The sequence below is a fragment of the Ornithorhynchus anatinus genome, chromosome 12, assembly GCF_004115215.2.
Source record: "Ornithorhynchus anatinus isolate Pmale09 chromosome 12, mOrnAna1.pri.v4, whole genome shotgun sequence".
Classification (NCBI taxonomy): Eukaryota; Metazoa; Chordata; class Mammalia; order Monotremata; family Ornithorhynchidae; genus Ornithorhynchus; species Ornithorhynchus anatinus.
Window position 1 is genome coordinate 49,353,650 of NC_041739.1, and position 23,984 is coordinate 49,377,633.

The window sequence follows — 23,984 nt, forward strand, 5'->3', positions numbered from 1 at the left end:
AGATAATCAGATGGCACACATTCCCCGTCCCACCCGAGGCTCACGGTATAAGAAGCAGGCAGAACGGGTGTCATCCCCATTTAACAGATGAGGAAACGGAGGCCCAGAGAGGTAAAGTGACTTGCCCAAGTCATACAGCACTTGGGTTTGCGGGACAGGGACTGCGTCTAACTCGATTATCTATCCCCGTGCTCGGGACAGTGTTTGACAGAGTGCTTACTGTGTGCCAAGTGCTGTGCTAAGCGTTCGGGAGAGTCCAATACAGTAGAGTTGGGAGACGCGATCCCCGTCCGGCCAAACCTATAGACCGGAGATACCAGAAAGGGAGGTTCGAGTTGACTTTACCGCAGCACTGTGCGCAGTGCTTGGTCACCACAGGAGCTTAATAAATGCCTCAATTAATTCTGATCCCTGCCTTTCCACGTGTCGAGCCCGCTGGCGGCGTGGGGCCCTCTGGCTCCCGCGGGACCCAGGCGTCCCGGACGCCCCTCGCTGGCGGGGTCTGGTTCTGGGGCCCAAGCAGCCCCGTTTTTCTGGCTGTGGGTGGGCTCTTGGGCCGGGGCATCCTTCCCCAGCCCACAGGTGTGGACGTTTAAAATAGTGCTTTATTCCATCTCCCTGGGTGACTCGGGGCCTATGTATAGGGGCCGGCCCGGGGCCTGGCCGACGCGAGAGTCCCGGAGCTCCACCGACCCAGGCTGAGGCCCGACGCCAACTCACGGCAGACACCGCCCAGCACGGGGGCCGGATGGCCGGCCGGCCCGGCCCGTGGCTTCGCTCCCCTGTGGTAGTGCTGCCCTCTCGCCTTTCCTCGGGGAACCCCTCTCCCTCTCTCCATCCTTCCATCCCTCCCCCCCTTCATCCTCTTTTCCCTCCTCCCCCCTTCATCCTTTTCCCTCCTCCCCCCTTCATCTTCTTTTCCCTCTCTCCCCCCTTCATCTTCTTTTCCTTCTCTCCCCCCTTCATCTTCTTTTCCCTCTCTCCCCCCTTCATCTTCTTTTCCCTCTCTCCCCCCTTCATCTTCTTTTCCCTCTCTCCCCCCTTCATCTTCTTTTCCCTCTCTCCCCTCTTCATCTTCTTTTCCCTCTCTCCCCCCTTCATCATCTTTTCCCTCCCCCCCACTTCATCCTTTTCCCTCCCCCTTTCATCCTCTTTTCCCTCCCCTTTCATCCTCTTTTCCCTCCCCTTTCATCCTCTTTTCCCTCCCTCCCCCATTCATCCTTTTCCCTCCCCACTTCACCCCCGTTTCCCTCCCTCCCGGACTTCATCCTCTCCCCTCTCCCCTTCATCCTCTTTTCCCTCCCTTCCCCTTCATCCTTCTCTTCCCTCCCTCTCCCCCTGCATCCTCCCTCTCCCCCTCCCCCATTCATCCTTTTCCCTCCCCCCCTTCATCCTTCTCTTCCTTCCCTCCTCCTCTCCTCTCCCCTCCTCCCTCCCTCCCTCCCTCCCTTCCACCCAGCTGTCCTGGATAATAACGATGGTATTTGTAAAGCGCTTACTATGTGCCCAGCACTGCTCTAAGCACTGGGGGAGATACGAGATAATCAGGTTGTCCCACTTGGGGCTCACAGTCTTAATCCCCATTTTACAGATGAGGAAACTGAAGCACAGAGAAGTTGTGACTTGCCCGGGAGGGTGAAGCCTCTTAGTTTCGTCTTGGTCCTGGGGGGCAGGGGTGGTGATGGCTGGCTGGCATGGTGCCCGGGTAACCCAGTCGGGCCACAGCGACATCCAACTGGGGGTCGATTGTCTCGATGCGGATTTACAGATTCAGGGACCTCTGGGAGATGCCGCGAGCGCCTGTAGCCGTGTTAGGGTCGGGCTAGCAGTGTCTTCCCCAGGGCCACTTGAGTTGAGGGTCAGTCACAGCCGCAGATTGAGGGAGAGAGCCCCCCCCCCCCCAAAACAAAAAAACCCAACTTATTCCGGCCAGAACCCAGAGCCACCACGGCTCCAGAAGGGGAGCACGACATAGCTTCCCAAAGAAAGTCCAGCACCGCACTGCATCCCCCACAAAGCCAGCTAGGAACCCACCGGGAATCTGAACTGGATGGGTTTCAGGAAAGGCCGGTCAACCGGGATTTGGGGGGCCCGGGGGGGGGGGGGGGGGAGATGGGTCCATCCGGCCCTTCCGAAGCGGGGCGTCCGAGAACGTTGGCCTTGCTCTGGTGAAAATCCCACTCGCGTTGATGTAGTCGTCTTATCAGTAGCGATTGAGCGCTCGGCGTGGGCCGAGCACCAAGTGCTAGGCGACGATAATGATAGCAGTGATGATTGTATTTGTTGAGCGTTTACTATGTGCCAGGCACTGTCCTAAGCGCTGGGGTGGATACAAGGTGATCGGGTTGTCCCACGTGGGGCTCACGGTCTTAATCCCCATTTTACAGATGAGGGAACTGAGGCCCAGAGAAGTGAAGTGACTTGCCCAGAGTCACACAGCTGACATGCGAGGGAGCCGGGATTTGAACCCACGACCCATGATTTGCCCAAGGTCACACAGCAGATGGGCGGAGGAGTTGGGATGACAAGTCTCTGCCCCCCAAAATGATGAACCCGCCCCCCAAAATAATCTTTATTGAGGGTTTATCCTGCATGGCGCCCCAGATGAAGGGATCGATTAACAGGGCATGTCTTCGGCATTTTCACGGTGGGATAGAGAAGCAGCGTCGTGGCCTAACGGATAGAGCACGGGCTTCGAGTCGGAGGGAATGGGTTCTGATCCCGGCTCCACCGTTCGTCTGCCGCGTGACCGTGGGCAAGCCACTTCACTTCTCTGTGCCTCAGTTAACTCATCTGTCAGATGAGGATTAAGACTCTGAGACCCACATGGGACCACCTGGAGCCCTTGTACCTCCCCCAGCGCTTAGAACGGTGCTTGGCACGGAGTAAACGCTTAACAGATACCGCCATTCTTATTATTATCCTCATTCTTCTCTGTACCCTCAGTGACCTCATCTGTAAAATGGGGATTAAGAGACTGAGCCCCACGTGGGACAAGCCGATGACCTTGTATCTCCCCCAGCGCATAGAACGGGGCTTGGCACAGAGTAAGCGCTTGACAAATACCATCATTATTATTGTTATCACTATTATTATTCTCTGTACCCTCAGTGACCTCATCTGTAAAATGGGGATTCAGACTGGGAGCACCCTGATGACCTCGGATCTCAGCACTCAGAACAGCGTTCGGCACGTAGTAAGCGCTTAAGCAAGTACCGTCATTATGGGCATCCTTATTGTAAAGTGAAGCTGGGGAGATCCCAACCGGGGTCTCGTTTCTTCTCCCCGGGGCGGCTGGGGGGGGGGGGGGGCGGCCTGCCCCTCGCCGGGGCCGTTCGGGCTCGGACCTGAGGCCGGTAATAATCATCATCATCATAATTATCGCCATAATAACGATGGTATTTGTTAAGCGCTTACTATGTGCGAAGCACCGTTCTAAGCGCTGGGGGAGATCCCAGGTGATGAGGTTGTCCCACGTGGGGCTCACAGGCTTCATCCCCATTTAAAGGCGAGGTAACTGAGGCCCACAGTATAATAATGATAATGGTGACGATGATATTTGTTCGTTCATTCATTCAACAGTATTTATTGAGCGCTTACTATGGGCAGAGCACCGTACCAAGCGCTTGGAAGGAACAGGTCGGCCACAGATAGAGACGGGCCCTGCCGTTCGACCGGCTTAAGCTCTTACGACGTGCGAAGCACCGTTCTAAGCGCTGGGGGAGATCCCAGGTGATCAGCTTGTCCCACGTGGGGCTCACAGGCTTCATCCCCATTTTACGGGTGAGGTCACCGAGGCCCACGGTATAATACTAATAATGAGGATGATATCTGTTAAGCGCTTACGATGTGCGAAGCGCCGTACTAAGCGCTGGGGGAGATCCGAGGTCATCGGGTCGGCCCCCGGGGGGCTCCCGGGCTCCCTCCCCATTTTACAGATGAGGTCACCGAGGCCCACAGTATAATACCAATGATGATGATGATATCTGTTGAGCGCTTACGATGTGCGAAGCGCCGTTCTAAGCGCGGGGGGAGATCCGAGGTCATCGGGTCGGCCCCCGTGGGGCTCCCGGGCTTCACCCCCATTTGACAGATGAGATCAGCGAGGCCCAGAGAAGTCAGGTGACTTGCCCCCAAAGTCGCCCGGCAGAGCAGCGGCGGGGGCGGGATTGGAACCCACGACCCGTGACTCCCCAGCCCGGGCTCCCGCCATTAGGCCGGGCCGCTTCCCCGCTTCTCGTCGGTGGCCGGGGCGGCTCGGTGGCCCGCGGCTGGGAAAGACGGAGGGGGGCGGGACCCCCCGGGGCCCGACCCCCGGGGCGGCCACCAAGTGTCCGGCCAGGGGCGGCGGCCCCGCCCACCGCCCGGCCCCCGCGGGAGGAGGAAGGGTCCGCCGGGGTGGGGGTGGGGGGGGGGGAGACCCCCGGGCCCCTGCCCGGGGACGGCCACGACGTCCCCACCCCGGACACCCAGCTGGACGCCGAGCCGTCGGCCCCCCGGAGGGAGAAGGGGGCTCCCTGGAGGAGGAGGAGGAGGAGGAGGAGGGAGGGAGGGGTGGGCGAGGGGAGGAGCAGGGGGAGGGCGACAGCTGCTGGGTCAGCGCGGCCCCCGGGCCCGGCCCTTCCCAGGCCAGTCCCGCCCGCGACAGCCGCCTCGACGGGCCCAGCCGGCCCGCACCCCCCGACGGGGGCCACCCCGGAGCCCCCCGGACCCCCCGGCCCCGCGGCCCACCCCGCCGGATCCGGCCCCTCCTCTCCGGCCAACGGACGGGACCGGCCCGGAGCCCAAGGGGGACGGGCCGGGACCCGCCCGGGGGGCCATGAGCCGGGCCGGGGCCTCGGTGCCCCCTCCCCGGGCCCGGCCGGGCCCCGGCGGAGGACCCCCGAGGGCCAAGGAGCCGGCCGACCGGTCCAGCGGGGCTTCCAGCGCCGTCAGCGAGCTGGACGAGGCGGACAAGGAGGTGCGAAGCCTGACGTCCCGCGCTTTCCGCAGCCTGGCCTACCCCAGCTTCGAGGCGCCGGCCGTCGCCTCCCGGGAGCCCTCGGCCGCCCCGCCGGAAGGAGGCCCGGGCCGCCGCTCCGCCCTGCTGGACCTCAAGGGCGGGACGCTGGACCCCCGGGAGGACCCCCCGCGCGGGCCCGGCGGAGGACGGGGCCGCGGGGCCCCGGCGGCCCCCGACCGGCTCCCGGCCCGCGCCGCCAAGACCCAGGCCAAGGCGCTGGACTTCGTGGTCAGCCGGGTGGACGGCGAGATCGCCCACGTGGAGGCGCCGCCGGCCCCCGGGACGGAGAGCCCGGCCCGGCCGGGGGGCGGGGGACGGCGGGAGGACCGCCCGGGGGCCGGGGCCGACGGCGGCCGGCCCGGCCCCCGCGGGTCTGACTCGGCGTCCAGCCTCCTGAAGACCGTCATCTCCAAGAAGATGCGGCGCGAGCGGGAATTCCGGCTGGAGCGGGGCCGGGGGGCCCAGGGCGACCCCGACGGGACGGCCCGGGAGCGGGGCCCGCGGCCGCGGGCCCCGGCCCGCTCCGAGGAGGGCCCCGGGCAGACGGGGGCCGGCGGGCCCGAGGCGGACGGGGAGCGGGCCGGGCCCGGCTCGCCCACTTTCCGGGCCGGCGCGCCCCGGGAGACGGCGGGGTCGCCCGGCCCCCTCCGGCCCGGGGCCTCGGAGCCGGTCAAGGGCGTCTTCCTGCGCAGCCGGAACAGCGCCTTCCGCTCCTGGAAGGCCCGGGAGGCCGAGGGGCGCGAAGACGGGGCCCCCGGGGGGCGGACGGGGCTCCGCCCGGCCGGCGCCACGGTCATGTCCAGCCTGTTCGTGCCCGCCCTCCGGCCCGGCGGCCGGGCCGGCCCGCCGGCCGAGCGGGCGTCCGAGCCCCCGGCTCCGGCCGCGGCCCCCGAGATCGAGATCCGCCTGGGCAGCGTGCGGCCGCCCGGCTCGGACTGGGACGTCGCCGGGCCGCTCGGCCCGCCGGCCGAGCGGGCGTCCAAGCCCCCGGCTCCGGCCGCGGCCCCCGAGATCAAGATCCGCCTGGGGAGCGTGCGGCCGCCCGGCTCGGACTGCGACGTCGCCAGGCTGCTCGGGCCCCCGGAGGCGGCCGCCGCCCGGCCCTCCGGCCGGCCGGCCGACCGGCCGGCCAAGCTCCTCCGGGGCGACGGGCTGGACCGGGTCCTGCCCCAGTTCCTGGTCCGCAACGTCAGGGACCAGGCCAGGGCCCCGGGCCCTCTCCACCAGGTGAGGGACGTCCGCAAGCTCATCAAGGGCGCGGGGGAGGGCGGGGAGCGGGGCAGCGTCACCCCCGAGGGCGGCCTCCCCGGCCCCGGGCCCCGGCCCGCGGCCGCCGGCCCGCCCGGGTCCTCGTCGCCCCTGGTCGTCACCTGCCAGGCGGTGCTCCGGGGCAAGGAGGCCGGCGGCAAGGCCCCCCGGCCCCGGCCCGCCTCCCCCGAGGGGACCGTCCTGGTGCACCGGGCTTCGGGCCGCTTGCCCGTGGCCACCATCGCCCCCAACAAAACGGAGGGCACCCACCTGCCCGTGCTGAAGATCGTCGCCAAGGCCGCGGCGCTCAAGTCGCCCGAGAGGCCCAGGGCCGTGGGCCGGGAGGCGCCGGAGGAGGGGGACCCCCGGGAGGCGGCCAAGGGACCCCCGCGCAACGCGCTGGAGAAGCTCACGGCCGCCGTGAGGACCATGGAGGAGCTCTACAGCTTCGACCGGCAGGAGTGGAGGCGCCGGAGCCAGCCTCCGTCCTCCCTGGCCGACAGCCACGTGCTCTCCCTCATCGCCAGCGAGGAGCGCCTGAAGGTGGCCGCCGAAGAGCGCCCGCGGGGCCGGCCCGAGCCCGGCCCGGCCGCGCCGCAGGAGGAGGCCCCGGGGGCCGGAGGGGGGCCCGGCCGGGGGCCGCCGAGGGGGCCGGGAGGGGGCCCGGGCGGCGAGCGCTTGCAGAGGCGCAATTCCAACCCGGGCGCGGAGAGCGTGTCCTCCCGGGCGGCCGCCTTCGAGAGCCTGGCCCGGCAGAGGCCGCGCTCCCTCTACATTCCTCCGGCCCCCGGGGGCCCGGAGACGCCGCCGCGGCCCCCCCTGCGGTCCCCCGCCCGGCCCCCGCAGGGCCCCGGCGCCCCGGGCCCGGCCGGCCAGGTCGGCGGCCCCAAGGGCGTCCCCGCGGCCGAAGGGGGGCCGGCCGGCAGGTTCCCCCGGGGCCCCGGCCTCTGCTCCCTGAAGATCTCCTCCGGACCCGCGCCCAGAAAGGGCGACGGGGAGGCCAAGACCCCCGACCGGGCCGGGGGCGACTGGGGCGGCTACCCGGCCCTGGCCCGCAAGGGGGGCGCGGGGCCGGGGAGGGGGCGACGGCCACCGCCCTGGGCGGCCTGCCCCCTCTGGGCGCCCGCGGCCAGGCGGCCGCCGGCCCCCGGGCCGCCCCGGGCGGGGCCGGCTGGCGGGGTCGGGCCGAGCCCCCCGGGGATCCCGACGCCCGGCCTCCCCCCGCCCCCAACGCCCCGCAACCGCTGCCCTTCGGCCTGCCCGGCGTCCAGCCGCAGCTGCTCTGCTTCACCCCGCCCACGCTGTCCCCCGCCCCGCCGGCCCCGGCCACCCAGCGCAAGGTCCTGCTGGACCTGGCCACCGGCCAGTGCTACCTGGTGGACGCCCCGGCCCCGCGGCCCCTGACCCGCAGGCTCTTCGACCCGGAGACCGGCCAGTACGTGGACGTGCCCCTGGCCCCGCCGTCGCGGACCCCGGCCCCGTCGCCCACTGCCCCGGTCACCCCGCTGTCCCCGGTGACCCCCGTGCCGCTGTTGAGCCCGGGCGCCTACGGCCCCGCCTACGTCATCTACCCCGGCTTCCTGCCCGCCGTCCTCTCCTCCGGCGCCCTGCCCCTCGCCCCGCCCGGCGAGCCGGCCCCGGGGACCCCCGGCTCCAAGGACCCCGCGGAGGGGTCCTTCGCCGCCGACCCCCCCTATTTCATCACCACCGGCCGATCCCCACCCGCCTCCTCCTCCTCCTCCTCCGCCTGCCCGTCCTCGGCCACGGCCGCCGCCGCCGGGCCCTCGCAGCTGGTGGGAGCCAAGGGCTACGCGCAGGTCCACGGCAAGCCGGTCATCAGCGTCACCTCCCAGCCCCTGGGCCCCCGGCTCGTGGCTCCCCCGTCCTTCGACGGCACCACCATGAGCTTCGTGGTCGAGCACAGATGACCAAGGGCCCGGCCCCGCCCGGGAGACGAGCCGGGCCTGCTGCCGGTAAGGACGTCGGCCGCTCTCAAGAGGCCGGGGTCGGCCGGGGCCGGCGGGGGGCCGGGGGGGCGAGGGGGAGCCTGCGGAGGTTGGGAAGCGGCGTGGCCCGGTGCAAAGAGCGCGGGCCTGGGAGTCGGAGGACCCGGCTCCTAATCCCAGCTCCACCTCTTGTCTGCTGTGTGATCTCGGGCCGGGGGTCGTGGGTTCCGATCCCGGCTCCGCCGCTCGTCAGCCGGGGTGACTTTGGGCAAGTCGCTTCACCTCTCGGGGCCTCGGTTACCTCACCTGTAGAATGGGGACGACGGCGTGCCGAATAACAGAATTTGCGCCCGCATTCCCTGCCCGTCATTAGCCGACGGTCCAAAGGGGCAAGAAAACTGGGGCGCCGCAAGGACTGGGGGCGTCTTCCAGGGGCGACGGGGGCCGGAAGGGGGTCTCATCTCTGAGCAGCGGTCAGATCGGTGGGGAGGGGAACAGCCTAATTATCATTATCATCGTTGTCGATAACGTATCCAAGTGCGCGATAGGTGCCCAGCACCGTTCTAAGCGTTGGAGTAGGTAGAAGGTAATCAGGTTGATGCTACTGATGCCTGTTTACTTGTACCTGTTTCGGTTTGTGGTCTGTCTCCCCACTTCTAGACTGTGAACCCGTTGTTGGGTAGGGATCTTCTCTATCCGTTGCCGAACTGGATTTTCCAAGCTCCGTCCAGTGCCCCGCACGCAGCAAGCGCTCAATAAATACGATCGCACGGATGGATGAACGCCGTCCCTGTTCCTCCTGGGGCTCCCAGCTTAATCGGAGCTGTCCGTCACACGGGCGGTAGGATCTAGACAGTAAGCTCGCTGTGGGCGAGGAAGGTGTCTGCAAACTAGACGGCATTGTCCTCTCCCAAGTCCTTATGGTCTCCTGCTCATCGTAAGCACTCAGTGAAGACCCTAAGCCCGTCAGAGGGCAGGGGCCGTCTCTATCTGTTACCGATTTGTCCGTTCCAAGCGCTTAGTACAGTGCTCCGCACACAGTACGCGCTCAAGAAATACTATTGAATGAATAATAGGGAACTGCTTCCCCCACTCTCCGCACCGGTGTGTCTGCCTCTCCCCCGATTCATTCATTCGATCGTATTTATTGAGAGCTTACTGTGCGCGGGGCACTGGGCGAAGCCCTTTGGAGACGACGGTACAACAATAAGCGGTAACATTTCCTGCCCACAACAGGCTAGAGGAGGCGGGGCGGGAAGACAGACATCAGTAGAAATAAGTAAAATGACAGGTTCATTCATTCAGTAGTATTTATTGAGCGCTTACTATGTGCAGAGCACTGTACCAAGCTCTTGGAATATACAGTTCAGCAAGAGACAGAGACAGTGCCCGCCCAATGACGGGCTCACAGTCTGATCGGGGGAGACAGACGGACAAAAACGAGACGACATAATCACGACGAATTATATTATATTATAACGGACACCTCGTTAACAAAATAAATAGGGTGATAAAAATACGTACAAATGAGCACAATGCTGAGGGGAGGGGAAGGAAGAGGGGGAGGAGCAGAGAGAAAGGGGGCTTAGCTGAGGGGAGAAGGGGGGAAGGGCGAGGGAGCAGAGGGAGGAAGGGGAGCAGAGAGGGAACGGAGGGAAAAGGGGAAAGTCAGTCTGGGAAGGCCTCTTGGAGGAGGCGAGCTCTCAGTAGGGCTCTGAAGAGGGGAAGAGAGTGAGTTTGGCGGAGGTGAGGAGGGAGGGCGTTCCGGGACAGCGGGAGGACGTGGGCCGGGGTCGACGGCGGGATGGGCGTGAACGGGGGACGGCGAGGAGGTGGGCGGCGGAGGCGCGGAGCGTGCGGGGCGGGCGGTGGAAAGAGAGAAGGGAGGAGAGGTAGGAGGGGGCGAGGTGATGGAGACCCTTGAAGTCCAGAGTAAGACGTTTTTGTTTCCTGCGGAGGTTGGTGGGCAATAGGGACATAAGTGTCTTTGGGCTGGCGGGGGAAAGAGCAAAGGGAGCCAGTCAGGGCGACGCAGAAGGGATGGGGAGAAGAGGAAAAGTGGGGCTTTGTCAGGGAAGGCCCCTCGGAGGAGATGGGGCTTCGATAAGGCTTTGAAGGGGGGAAAGTGTCAGATTAGAGGAGGGAGGGCGCTCCAGGCCCGAAGTAGGACCTGGGTCGGGGTCGGCGGCGAGACGGAGGCCCAGCAAAAGGTCAGCGGCACCAGAGGAGCGGGGTGTGAGGGCTGGATTGTAGAAGGAGAGAAGCAAGGCAGTAGTATCTAGACAGTAAGCTCCTGTGGGCGAGGAAGGGGTCTACAAACTGTAACCCGTTGTTCTCTGCCAAGTCCCTCTACTCATTGTAAATAAGCACTCAAGAAATATCGCTGTTTGATCGATAGCCAGGGAACTGCCTATGTCTCCCCCGCCCCCCCCCCCCCCCACCACACACCCACTGGTTTGTCTTCCTCTCTCCTCATTCAATCAGTGGTATTTATTGAGTGCTTTCTGTGTGCACAGCACTGTGGTAAGCATCTGGAAAAGTACGATCCAGCAGAATTCCTGGTGCTGCTTCTCTTTTCCGGCATCAGCGACCTCTCCCCCCCCTCTAGGTGCTGGGGACGGGTGGCCACTCACCCCTGTGTTGGCTAAGCGCTTACTATCTGGCAAAAACTGTGCAGAGTGCTGGGGTAGATTCAAGTGGGACCCGATTATCTTGTGTCTCCCAGATGCGGGAACTGAAGCACAGAGAATGATGGTATTTAAGCGCTTACTATGTGTCAAGCACTGTTCTAAGCATGGGGTAGGTAACAAGCTAATCAGGTCAGACACAGTCCCTGTCCCCCACGGGGCTCACGGTCCTAATCCCCATGTTACAGATGAGGCACAGAGACGGTAAGTGACTCATCCGAGGTCACCCAGCAGACGAGGCATCCAGGCGAGGGTGGTCCCCACCGAAGGTTGTGGCCACTTCTATTTGTTTGACCAAAAGGATTAACAAAAAGGCAGAGAACTGATGGATATGCTTATTCAGTTGCCTCTTTGCGGTCAACTTCTGCGGTAAAACGGTACCGCGAGCTCTCTACCGTGTTCGTTTCTGGCTTTATTTTCTGTTCTATCCGCGCTCACTCTCCCTCCCCACGATCCTAGACCCCGATCCGGGCTGCCCGCCTCGGGCTAGGGAGTAGAGAGGGAGAGGGCTCCCGCCCCTCCCCGATCCCAAACCAGGGAAAGGTGTGAAGGAAGACGGTCAGGCAGAGCTGGGGTACAGGCAGAGGCGGGTAGGAGCAAAGATGGCAGAAGAGAAGCAGTAGGGTGTAGCGGACAGAGCGCGAGGCTGGGAGTCAGAAGGTCATGGGTTCTAATCCGGCCTCGGCCACTGGTCTGCTCTGTGACCTTGGGTAAGTCACTTCGCTTCTCTGTACCCCGATTGCCTCGTCTGTGAAACGGGGATTGAGACCGCGAACCCCACGAGGGACAGAGACTGCCTCCGACTTGATTTTCTTGTATCCACCCCAGTGGCTGACACATAGTAAGCGCTTTACAAATACCACCGTTGTTATTATTATTATTATTATTATGGGGCAGGGGAGGAATAGGGGCAGAGCTGGGCCAGGCAGAGGTTGCTTAGGGGCTTAGCCCGGGCTGGGCCGGGGCCGATCCCCGGCCAGGCATTTAAAGTCCAGAAACTCCACGAGGTCCGTTCAGAACCCAAGCGCACGGGGTCTGCCGGCTTCAGGCGACTGATTCCCTTCCCAGAGCTGCTGAAAAGGGCGGGAGAGGACGTGGAGGGAGAAGGGGAGGGGGAAGCGGCTCTCCCACGGCACTTAGGTACGTATCAGTAATTTATATTAATGTGAATCTCCCCCACAGACTGTAAAGTCACTGTGGGTAGGGAAGGTGTCTGCTGTATTGTTATAGCGTACTCTCCCAAGGGCTCAGTCCAGTGCTCCGCACACAGAAATCGCTCAATAAATACGGTTGAATGAAGGAATCGATCAATCAAAGGTGGCGGGGGGGGGGTCGAGGCTGTGGTTCCCCAGGCATGAGCGGGGCTCCCCGTCTGCTTGGAATGAGAGGGAGGGAGAGAACCACTTTGGGATTCACAGGCTTTAGGTCCCCCCGCTCTCCAGATCACAGACACACACACACACACGCACCCCCTGCCCGGAATGCAGGGGTCTGACTCCTCCTGGAGTTTCCAGGGTTCGTCGGGTCAGGGACTTTAACCCTTTTGGTGTGAAAGCGTGACGCCCGAGGGTCAACGCCGGGTAGACGCGGTGCCCGGATCCTTCTGGAGGGGATGAGCCGTGTCTCAGGGTGTCGGTCAGCCCCTTCCCCCGAGTTACCGGACTTTCTCAGGCTCCCGGTGAGAATCCAGTGGGCGTAGAGGGGCGGGGGGAGGGGAGGCTGGGACTTTCCAGGGGGTAGGGCCGGGGAAGTTCCATAATGGGTGGGCACATTTCTCCCCTCTCGAGATCGCGTCCGGAGAGTTTACGGTATTCTACCAGTCTCGGCTACCGGGGGGAGAGTCAAGCGGAGGTCTGTCCATTTCATCCCTAGCTTGGTCGGCTACGAGTCAAAACTACCCCGTGCTGGGCAGCAGCGGCATGGGCGAGATTTGAGTCGATTGCACGGAAGAAGGCAGTGGTAAACCACTTGGGCATTTTTCCCACGAGAACTCTATAATAATGCTGGTCTTTGTAAATAATAACGATGCTGATGGTATTCGTTAAGCGCTTACTATGTGCCAAGCGCTGTTCTAAGCCCTGGAGGGGAATACTAGGTAATCAGGTTGTCCCACATGGGACTGACAGCCTTCATCCCCATTTTACAGATGAGGTCACTGAGGCACAGAGAAGTGAAATGACTTGCCCAAAGTCACACAGCTGACAAGCGGCAGAGCTGGGATTAGAACCCACGACCTCTGACTCCCAAGCCCGGGCTCTTTCCACTGAGCCACGCTGCTTCTCTGTCCTCTGCTTCCCAGTCCTCGGCCCCACGACAGAGGCAGGAGCTGGGGGGGGACTCCAGTCTGGGCCTCCTAGCCGGGGCTCTCCCAGTTCCTGGAGGGGGTTTGTACTGGCCTGGGTCCGGCTCTCCCCTCATCAGCCCGGAGCGGGGAAAGCAGGATGTAATAATAATAATAATCACAATCATAATGGTATTTAAGTGCTTACTCTGTGACCTTGAGCAGGTCGCTTCACTTCTCTGGGCCTCAGTTACCTAATCTGTAAAATGGGGATTGAGACTGGGACCCACACGGGGACAGGGACTGCATCCAACCCCATTTGCTTATATCCACCCCTGCGCTTAGTACAGTGCTTGACCCATAGTAAGCGCTTAACGATTACCATAATTATTATTACTCTGCCCTCATCCTTTTCGACCGCTCTGCTACTTTGGACAGTATGGATCCCTTGCAATCCATCAGTCGGTGGTATTTATTGAGAGCTTACTGTGGCAGAGCACTTGGAAAGAAAAATAATAATAATAATTTTGGTACTTTTTAAGTACGTACTAAGCAGCGTGGCTCAGTGGAAAGAGCCCGGGCTTGGGAGTCGGAGGTCGTGGGTTTGAATGCCGCCTCTGCCACCTGTCAGCCGTGTGACTGTGGGCAAGTCACTTCACTTCTCTGTGCCTCAGTGACCTCACCTGTCAAATGGTGATTAACTGTGAGCCTCGTGTGGGACACCCTGATTACCCTGTATCTACCCCAGCGCTTAGAACAGTGCTCTGCACATAATAAGCGCTTGACAAATAGCAACATCATCATTGTCATCATTACTATGTGCCAAGCACTCTTCTAAGCACTGGAGGAGATACAAGTCCGTCAGGTTGGACACAACCCCTGTCCCACACGAGGCTCACACTCTTAATCCCCATTTTACAGATGAGGTAACTGAGGTGCAGATAAGTGAAGTGACTTGGCCAAGGTCACACAGCAGACAAGTGGCAGAGCTGGGATAAGAACTCAGATCCTTCTGACTCCAAGGCCCGTGCTCTATCCACTAAGCCACGCTGCTTCCCATGTAAAGCATCGTGGCTCAGTGGAAAGAGCACGGACTTAGGAGTCCGAGGTCATGGGTTCGAATTCCGGCTCTGCCACCTGTCAGCTGTGTGGCTGTGGGCGAGTCACTTCACTTCTCTGGGCCTCAGTTACCTCGTCTGGAAAATGGGGATTATCTGTGAGCCTCACGTGGGACAACCCGATGACCCTGTATCTACCCCAGCACTTAGAACAGTGCTCTGCACATAGTAAGCACTTAACAGGTACCAACATTATTATTATGTAAAATACAAAAGAATTGCTAGGTAAGTTCTCTACCCACAGCGGACTTAAAGTCTAGAGGAGGAGACAGACGTATCAATAGATAAATTATGGATAGGTGAGAAGCGGCGTGGCCTAGTAGAGAGAGCACAGGTCTGGGAGTCATGAGGACCTGGGTTCTAATCCAGGCTCTGCCACCTGTCTGCTATGTAACCTCAGGCAAATCACTTAACTTCTCTGGGCCTCAGTTCCCTCAGCAGTAAAATGGGGCTGGACCGTGAGCGCCACGTGGGTACGGGTCTGTATCCAACCTGACTAGCTTGTATCTATCCCGGCACTTAGAACAGTGCACGGCACAGAGTAAGCGCTCAACAAATACCATTAAAAAAGAAAGGTTGTGGGGCCGAGGGTGGGATGAAGTTTTTTAAGGGCACAGATCCAAGGGCATAGATAATGCGGAAGGGAGAGGGAGTTGGGGAAAGAGGGCTTAAGCGGGGATGGTCTCTTGGAGGAGATGCGATCTTAAGCCGACAGTAGTATTTATCGAGTGCCCACTGTGCGGCCGGGCACTCGCTTGAGTGTCTGGGAGAGGACTTCAGGGTTAGAAGACGTGATTCCCACCCCTGAGGAACCTACCATCTACTTGGGGCAGGTAGACGGCGAAGTCAGAGATTGGAGGAGGTTATTGAGTATAAAGAAATGTACCTAAATGGTACAGGTCAAGTGGAGGTGTGGTCAAGTGCTTAGGAGGTACAGAAGTGCTCAGCGGGCCTGGAGGGCAGAGATCATGTCTGTCGAACTCTCCCAAGTGCTTAGTTGAGTGCTCTGCACGCAGTCGATTGTGAGCTCTTCTAGGGCAGGAATCGTGTCTACTAACTCTATTTTATGTACTCTTCCAAGTGCTTAGTTCAGTAAGCCATCAGTAAATACGATTGCATCGCGTCTACTAACTCTATTTTATGGATTCTCCCAAGCGCTTAGTTCAGTGCTCTGCACACAGTAAATTGCAAGCCCCTCGAGGACGGGGATGATTCATTCAATCGTATTTACTGAGGGCTTATCGGTTGTACTCTCCCAAGATCTTAGGGCGGCGTCTCACCGAGTAATTGCCTAATAAATACTAGTGACTGGATAAAGTGGCAGTTGGTGGGGGGGGGGATGGGGAATATAAAGAGGGGAGATAAATTAAGGCCTCCTGAAAGAGATGCAATTTGGAAAGGAATCAATCAGTGGCACATATTGAGCGCTTACTGTGTACAGAACACCGGACTAAGGACGTGGGAAAGTTCAGTATAATGGAGTTGGTGCTCACAATTCCTGCTCACAAGGAGCTTACAGTCGACTGTTAAATATGTTACAGATGGGGGAAATAGTAGGAGGATGAGAATATTTACGTGAGCACTGTGGTGCTGGGATGAACATCAAAGTGCTTACGTGGTGAGCAGCCAAGTGCGTAGTTGATGCAGAGGGGAAGGGTGGAGAGGGGAGATAAACCCCATGGTCTGGGAGGGCCTCTTGGAGGAGATGTGTTTTTAGGAGGGTTTTGAAGGTGTGGAGAATGATAATTATGAGATCAGAGAAGCAGCGTGGCTTAGCGGAAAGAGCGCGGGCCTGGGAGTCAGAGGTCATGGGTTTTAATTCCGGCTCTGCCACTTCTCAGCTGTGCGCAACTCACTTAACTTCTCTGGGTCTCAGTTACCTCGTCTGTAAAATGGGGATTAAGGCTGTGAGCCCCACCTGGGACAACTTGATTACCTTGTATATACTCCAGCGCTTAGAACGGTGTTTTGCACCTAGTAAGCCCTTAACCGATACCGTTGTTATTATTATTATTACTGTGGGATCCATTAAGAGCTTGCTATGTGCCGAGTTCTGTACTCACAGTTGAGGTAGATACAAGATAATCAAGTTGGACACGGTCCCTGTCCCTCACCGAGCTCACAGTCTAAATGGGAGGGAGAACAAGTATTGCCTCCCCGTTTTACAGTCGAGGATACTGAGGCACCAAGAAATTGAGTCTCGCCCGGGGTCGCGCAGCGGGCGAGTGACAGAGCTCGGAAATCGGATGTGAAGGGATTTCGCTCCCTTCTCCTAGAAACACGATCTAGTCTGCGTTTTCCCGACTAGCCCTCCTATCTCTCTGGCCGTTCCTTCTCAGTCTCTTTGGCTGACTCCTCCTCTACCTCTTCTGGGGCCCCTCGAGGCCTAGATCTAGGTCCCCTTTCTCCTCTCACACTGTCCACATTCCCTCCCATGGTGAGCCCTCCACGTCCTCCCACTTTCACTCCCGTTTCTTCACGGGTGACTCTGGAATCTACGTCTCCGGCCCCGCCCCTCCCTCCGTCCCCCTGTGCTCTCTCATTTTTCTTCCTATTCTTCGAAGAGGTTCCTGCCACCTCCTCAAGTGCAACATGTCCGAAACCAAGCTATCCCATCCCAGTCGTCCACACCGCCATCCTTCTCCTCTCCGAGGCCTGCGTTCGGGGCACGATCCTTCATTCTTTCCACTTTTTCAACCACAACATTCAGTCGGTGGCCAGACGGGAATTGAGACTGAGCCTCATGTGCTACAGGGACTGTGTTCAACCCGATTTGCTTGTATCCACCCCGGTACTTAAGGCAGTGCCTGGCACATAGCGCTTAATAAATACCACAGTTACTATTATTATTAGTGGAGAGAGTACGGGCCAGGGCGTCAGGAGACATGGGTTCTAATCCCAACTCCACTGCTTCCCGGCTGCGTATCCTTGGGTAAGTCACTTCGTGGCTCTGGGCCTCAGTTTTCCCCTCTGTAAAATGGGGACTCGATACTTGTTCACCCTCCTCGTTGGACTGGGAGCCCCATGTGGGACGGGGGACCGTGTCTAACATATCTTGTATCCAATCCAGCCCTTGAAATAATAATAATGATGATAACAGTCCGTGTCCCACAGGGGGCTCAGTCACAATCCCCATTTTACAGATGAGGGAACTGAAGCATAGAGGAAGTGAAGTGACTTGCCCAAGGTCGCACAGCAGACAAGTGGCAGACCAGAACCTGGGTTCTTCTGACCCTCAGGCCCGAGCTCTATCACCAGGCCACACTGAAGGCTTTCTGAGGGCCAGGCCACCTCCCTCAGCCTTCCCAGGAGCCCCTGGCCCCATTCCTAGCCCTGCTCACGTGGCTCTGAGTTCGGGAGCTGGCCGGCCCAATTCTTCCCTCTGCCCGGCCCCCTTCCCTCCCTTAAGCGGGCTACAGCGGGCAGTTGGTGGCCACCGTGTTCTGGGCTGCTTCCTAGCCTGCACTCAGATGCTTGGAAGTGAGGCAGTGGCACTCGCCTAAGGCACTGAGCTGTCTTGGGGCAACCGTTATATTCATTCAGTCATATTTATTGAGCTCTTACTGTGTGCAGTGCACTGTACTGAGCGCTTGGGAGAGAATAATATAACACTAAACAGACACATTCCCTGCCCACAGCGAGCTTACAGTCTAGAGGGGGAGACGGACGTTAATATAAATGAATGGCAGATACGGACATAATAATAATGTTGGTATTTGTTAAGCGTTTGCTATGTGCAGAGCACTGTTCTAAGCGCTGGGATAGACACAGGATGATCAGGTTGTCCCACGTGAGACTCGCAGTCAATCCCCATTTTACAGATGAGGTAACTGAGGCACCGAGAAGTGAAGTGACTCGCCCACAGTCACACAGCTGACAAGTGGCAGAGCCGGGTTTCGAACCCATGACCCCCGACTCCCAAGCCCGGGCTCTTTCCACTGAGCCACGAGGGGGATGAATAAAGGGAGCAAGTCAGGGTGACGCAGAAGGGAGTGGGAGAAGAGGAAAGGGGGACTTAGGGAAGGCCTCTCGGAGGAGATGCGCCTTCAATGAAGCTTTGAAGGCGGGGAGAGTCTGTCGGATTTGAGGAGGGGGAGAGTTCCAGGGGGTCGATGGCGAGACGAGGCCGAGGTACTAGTGAGAAGGAGAAATGTGTGGGGGCTGGGTTGTAGTAGGAGAGTAGCGAGGTGAGGGAGGAGAGGGCGAGGGGATGGACTGCTTTGAAGCCGATGGTGAGGAGTGTTTGCCTGATGCGGAGATCGATGGGCAACCACCGGACCAATTCATACGACTGACCGACTGAACGTATCTCCCAACCCCGTGACACACTACTTTCCCAATCGTTTAGTACAGTGCTCTGCACCCGGTAAGTGCTCAGTAAATACATTGGTTGATCGCCTCTCACCACCACCCCGCTCCCTTCCCCCTGTCGATTTCTTTGACCTGAACCCCCTGCTTTGTTCTAGAGGGAGCGTGGTGGTTTTTCAGATTTTTCTGGCTATTTGAAGGCGCAGAAGCTAGAAACCAGGTGATGGTTTTCCCAGACTTAAATCATGACGTTGGGAAAAATCTCCCCAGGCTGGAGGAATGCCTGAAGAGATGGAGGAGGAACAGGGAGGGAGAGAGAAGGGAGAAGAGGAGGAATGGTATATATTTGCTGAGTCTCTTTTTATTTCCACACGTTATTTCTGACGCAGCTTTCCATTTTGAAGCTCTTCAGAATTACTTGTTCGATAATAATAATAATAATGACGATATTTGGTAAGTGCTTACCGTGTGCCAAGCACTGTTTAAGCAAATTAACGGACTCGAAGGAGCAACACGGAGAAGGAATTGACTCAGAATTCATTCACTTAAGTCCCCAGACGCTTCTGACACCTGAGTTCTTTGTTTCTCAAGATTTCTAGCCAAATTGCCTGTAGGCAAAATCAAAATAAATACCATTATAGCGGAAGGTCCTTGTGGGCAGAGTGTGCCCTGGACATCCCTAGGGTTTCCCAAGTTCAGGGAATGTATCTGTTATTGTGTTCTACTCTCCCAAGGGTTTAGTACAGTGGTCTGCAGCCAATAAGTGCTCAATAAATACCCTGGGTCGATTTATTGATATCCCCCCTCACTGTAATTCCGTTTAAAGTCTGTCTCTTCCGATAGACTGTAAGATCCCTGAGGGTGGGGTTAAAGCCTCCCAACTCTAGACAAGCAGCGTGGCTCAGTGGAAAGAGTCCGAGGTCATGGGTTCGAATCCCGACTCTGCCCCTTGTCAGCTGTGTGACTCTGGGCAAGTCACTTCACTTCTCGGTGCCTCAGTTCCCTCATCTGTAAAATGGGGATGAAGACCGTGAGCCTCACGTGGGACCACCTCATTCCCCTGTATCTACCCCAGCGCTTAGAACAGTGCTCTGCACGTAGTAAGCGCTTGACAAATACCAACACTATTATTATTATATTGTACTCTCCCAAGCGCTCAGTACAGTGCTCTGCACACAGTACGCACTCAGTAAATGCCATCGATTGAGACCTTAAGCCCGTTGTGGGCAGGGATCGTCTCTCTTTGTTGCTGTATCGTACTTTCCGAGCGCGAGTACAGAGCTCTGCACGCGGTAAGCGCTCAATAAATACGACTGAATGAATGGACGAATTGATTGAAAACTTTTTTAAATGGCACGGGAGCAAAAATCCCGTCCCTGACTTTAATCTGATGATCCGTCGTTAGCTGATACTAGCGGAGGTCGCTTATCCCCCGAAATATCAGTACCTCTTCTGAAATCACTTGTAAGTCTCCCCGGCTTTAATGAAGTGTTAGCTTTCACGTATTTTTTTCTCGAAAGTTCACTTTAGGTAAGCGCCCGTCAGTTAAAACAGGTAGCTCGAAAAGAGGCCTATTTTTAGCAAGTTTTCAGTTGCCCGAGATGGTTTCCGGTTACGTTTCGCTGGTCCCGAGCCAGTGTTAGAATGAATATAGGTACGGTGCTGTTTGGCCGGGCGGGTTAGTATTTTATAGTACCGCTCCTATTAGTTACTTAGGCATAGCTAGAAAGTCAACTCTCAAAGCCTTCATGAACAGCTGGTGGTTATGGGGTTTGTTGGTGATTAAATCTGCTTTTGCGCCTCGGTCGTCTGGATCGGATGGCTTCAGAGCTCAGGGCAGGGGGTAACGTCTTAGCCGCCCGCCCCACTTTATGGAGTGGAAATAATGGTGTTTACTGAGCTCCCACTGAGTGGAGCGCAGTGTACCGAGCGCTTTGGGAAGTCCGGAACCAGCACGAGGAGCTGCCATGCTCATGAGAGACCGTGAGATCGTTGTGGGCAGGGAGTGTCTGTCGTATTGTTATGTTGTACTCTCCCAAGGGCTTTGCACAATGCTCAGCACACAGGAAGCGCTCGATAGATACGACTGACCGATGAGAGCGGTGTGATCTCCTAGAAGCGGGAGTTACGGGCCAGTGTCATGACTTCGATTCCGTTTCCAAAGTGGGTGACCTCAGGCGAGTCATTTGACTCCTTTGTGCCTCGGTTTCCTCACTGAAAAATGGGGCTTCAATACCTGTTCCCCCTCCTATTTAGATCGTGAGCCCCATGCAGGGTAAGGACTGTGTCCAGTCTGATGAACTTGGCTCTACCCCAGCGTTGAGAACAGTGCTTGACACAGAATAAGCGCTTAACAAATACCATTTAAAAAAAACGTCAGGCTCGCTCTTGACGTTCAGATGAGTTGAGTGAATTGGCAGCTTTTATCGCAGTGACTCAGGGACAGCGGTGAGTGGTGTTCAAAACAGCTACCGAAACAAACGGAGCACTGAGGCGAAGCAAACGTTTGTCTAAAAATAAAGAAATGTTATATTTTGAAAATTAACCTCTGTTTTGAATTGCGTGTTTTTGTTTTTTGCAGAGCAAGGATGGACGGTCCTCATTAAATCTGAAAACGAGATGGTAGAACACCCGGCATTCTTCCTTAAAACCGCGACTTCGTTTTGGTTTTTTTCCCTCAATTTTTGCTCCATACAAGTGTGTAAGTTTCTCGTTTTCTCCTAATTACCCAAGTTTGGACAGAATGCATCGTTTTAGTTTTACAAAGCAGCTGAATTCTTGCTTTTTTTTTTTTCCTGTAAAGTTATTCCTTTTCTATTTACAGCAGGATGTGAACTTTTTCTTGGCCTCTCCCCGGTGAGGTTTGAATCTCTCTCAGAGTTCAACTCTGTTGGCTCTCGGCAACAGAGAACCACTGGTTTTAGTCCCACCACTTCCAGGTTCGCAAGACTGTCGGGTAAACGGGACACTGCACCGGCTCGGTTCGGAAGGTCTTGCCGGTTCTCGGGATTTTGACGTGGAGGTCGGCTGGCGTCACGGACCGCATCTGGTTTCGAAACCTGAGGGGAAAGCACTTTAGGATAGCTTGTGGACGAGGCACTTGAGCCCCTCCTCCTTTGGGGATTTGTCGGTTTGGGCCGTGGTCGCGAAATTATCCGGACGTCGGCTTTTAATCGGGTTTCGCTGTTGACTTTTCACTCCCAAGAGGGGCGTCGGCTCTGCCTTAAAGGTGACGTTAAGAGAGCGGTCACTGAATGTAAAATGGAGCGGGGCACTGAGGCGAGCTGTGACCTCAATTTCCCTCTCAGAAGGCAGCCTTCCCCTCCGAATCCGTGGCCGCTCCCCGCCGTCTCCGGCGGCTCTCTCGGAAGCGGGACACGGCACCGAATTAGAATGTACCAGTTGGGTCCCCTTTGGCGAGGCAGGTTTTCGTCACTTCACCCTCTCGGCCTCCAACGGTGGAGGTTCACAAGGCAGCGTTGGCCCGCCGTGTCTCGGGGGTCAAGTGACGTACGTTTGCGTCCCAAGCGAGGTGGAAAGGATGATCAAAACGAGCTAACCGCTTGCAGGAGTCTTGGAAAGAGTGGGAGAAGCAGGCTCGTGGAAAGAGCGCGGGCCTGGAAGTTAGCAGAACTGGATTCTAATCCCGACTCAGCCACTTGCCTGCTGTGTGGCCTTGGGTAAGTGCTTAGACTTCTCTGGGCCTCAGTTTCCTCATCTGTATATCGGAGATCAAACACCTGTTCTCCCTCCTACTTAGACTGCAAGCCCCCTGTGAGCCAGAGGCTGCATTCGACCTGATCGCCTTCTGTCTCCCCGAAGGCTTAGTACAATTCTTGGCACAAAGTAAGCGCTTAGTAAATACTCCAGTTGTTATTATCATTTGATCGCTAACCCTCTGCGGCTGCAGCCAGGGGACCCAGGGACCAGATCGCACGGTGGTTCCTTTTTTAGAGCCTCTCGGGAGATGCTGCCAAGTATCGGGCTATCTGAGGCCCTCTCCGTGAATCGGTCCATCGATCGTAATAACTGTGATATTTGCAGAGTGCGTAGAATGGGGCAAGTCCTGAGGGAGATGAAATACAATCAGATCAGTCACAGTCCCTGCCCCACATGAGGTTCATAGTCTAAGGGAGAGGGAGAATGGGTGTTTAATCCCCATTTTACAGATGAGGAAACTGAGGCCCAGAGAAGTTAAGTGATTTACCTAGGTCGCACAGCAGGCCAGTGGAGGACCCGGGATTAGAACCCGGTGACTTCCAGGCCCCGGCTCTCTCCACTAGGCCGTGCAGCTTCCGGTGGAGCTACGAAAGTCAGCGAAAGCCTACTGTGCGCAGAGCACTCGACACGATCCCTGCCCTCAACGAATTTATGACTTCTTGTCAGATGTAGGCCTTCTCAGCTCCAGTTCTGGGAGCTCCCCACTTCTCACCGCCCCGCGCCCCACCGTGAGGTAACCCTGGGGCCGCCCCCAGACTCCAGAGCCTCATCCCGCTCGGGAACACGAGTCTTCCGAGGACCCGGCCGGAGGGTCCCGCGGCTGCCGGATCCCGGCCGTCGAAGCGAGCCAGAGGCCCGAGACGGGGCCGGGATCGGCGGCCGCCGAACGGCGGCCCAGCAGGCCTCGCCTCCCCGCCCTAGCGGTAGCCTCGCCCCGGGATTTGCCACCGTTCGCTTCCGCCCGTTCGGTCCTCGGCGGCCCACAGACGGGAGCCGGAGGTACCCACGGGAAAGGGGTCGATCCCGGATGCGGCCTTCTGGAATTGGGGGCCCCGGGTCGAACCGGCGACCCGGTCCCGGGCACGGTTGCTGCACAGTCCTCTGGGCTCAGCTGTCCGAGGGCGAGGGGCTCCCGCCTTCCTTCCCTGGCCCCTAGCCCCCGGCCCCCGGCCCGGCCGAGTCAGCAGTCGTGGGAGTGTTGGGTTTCCGCCGCCCCACCCCGCCGCCCCTCCGGCACGGGTCCAGCTGGCAAAGCGGCCCCGGGCCGGGACCCTGAGGCTTGGACGACCCCATTGGAGTGGCCCCGGGGTCGCTTTTGGCCTTGGCCCTTTGCACCCAGCCCCTCTCTGTCCTCCCGTTTCTCGTCAGATCGCAGCGGGGGCCGACTCATTCCCCGTCCCCCGATCGGCTCCTCCCATCTTCCCCTTGAGGAATGGTGGAGCGGGAGCTTAATTGGGGAGGATTTCCAGACTTCTTTCCCGCCTGCCCGGGACTCCCTCCTCCTTCACATCCCGCAGACCACCCCCCTCCCCATCTTCGAACCCCTTCTGAAATCACACCTCCTCCAGGAGGTCTTCCCAGCCTAATCGCCCATCTCCCCATCCTGTGTCGCCTATCTCGCCGAGTCCCCACGCCCTACGCACTTAAGTTCTACCCCACCCCACTCCTCTCTCT

At 58.8% G+C, this 23,984-nt stretch overlaps 1 protein-coding gene across 1 annotated transcript; it reads left to right on the forward strand.

Moving 5' to 3' along the window:
• Positions 1 to 4,819: 4,819 nt before the first annotated feature.
• C12H4orf54 (chromosome 12 C4orf54 homolog) lies at positions 4,820 to 22,218 on the forward strand. Its single transcript, XM_029076542.1, has 4 exons — positions 4,820 to 5,266; positions 5,351 to 7,315; positions 7,384 to 8,223; positions 21,172 to 22,218. The coding sequence occupies exons 1-3, from the start codon at positions 4,820 to 4,822 to the stop codon at positions 8,176 to 8,178; spliced, it is 3,207 nt and encodes a 1,068-aa protein (XP_028932375.1). The 3' UTR covers positions 8,179 to 8,223; positions 21,172 to 22,218.
• Positions 22,219 to 23,984: the final 1,766 nt, after the last annotated feature.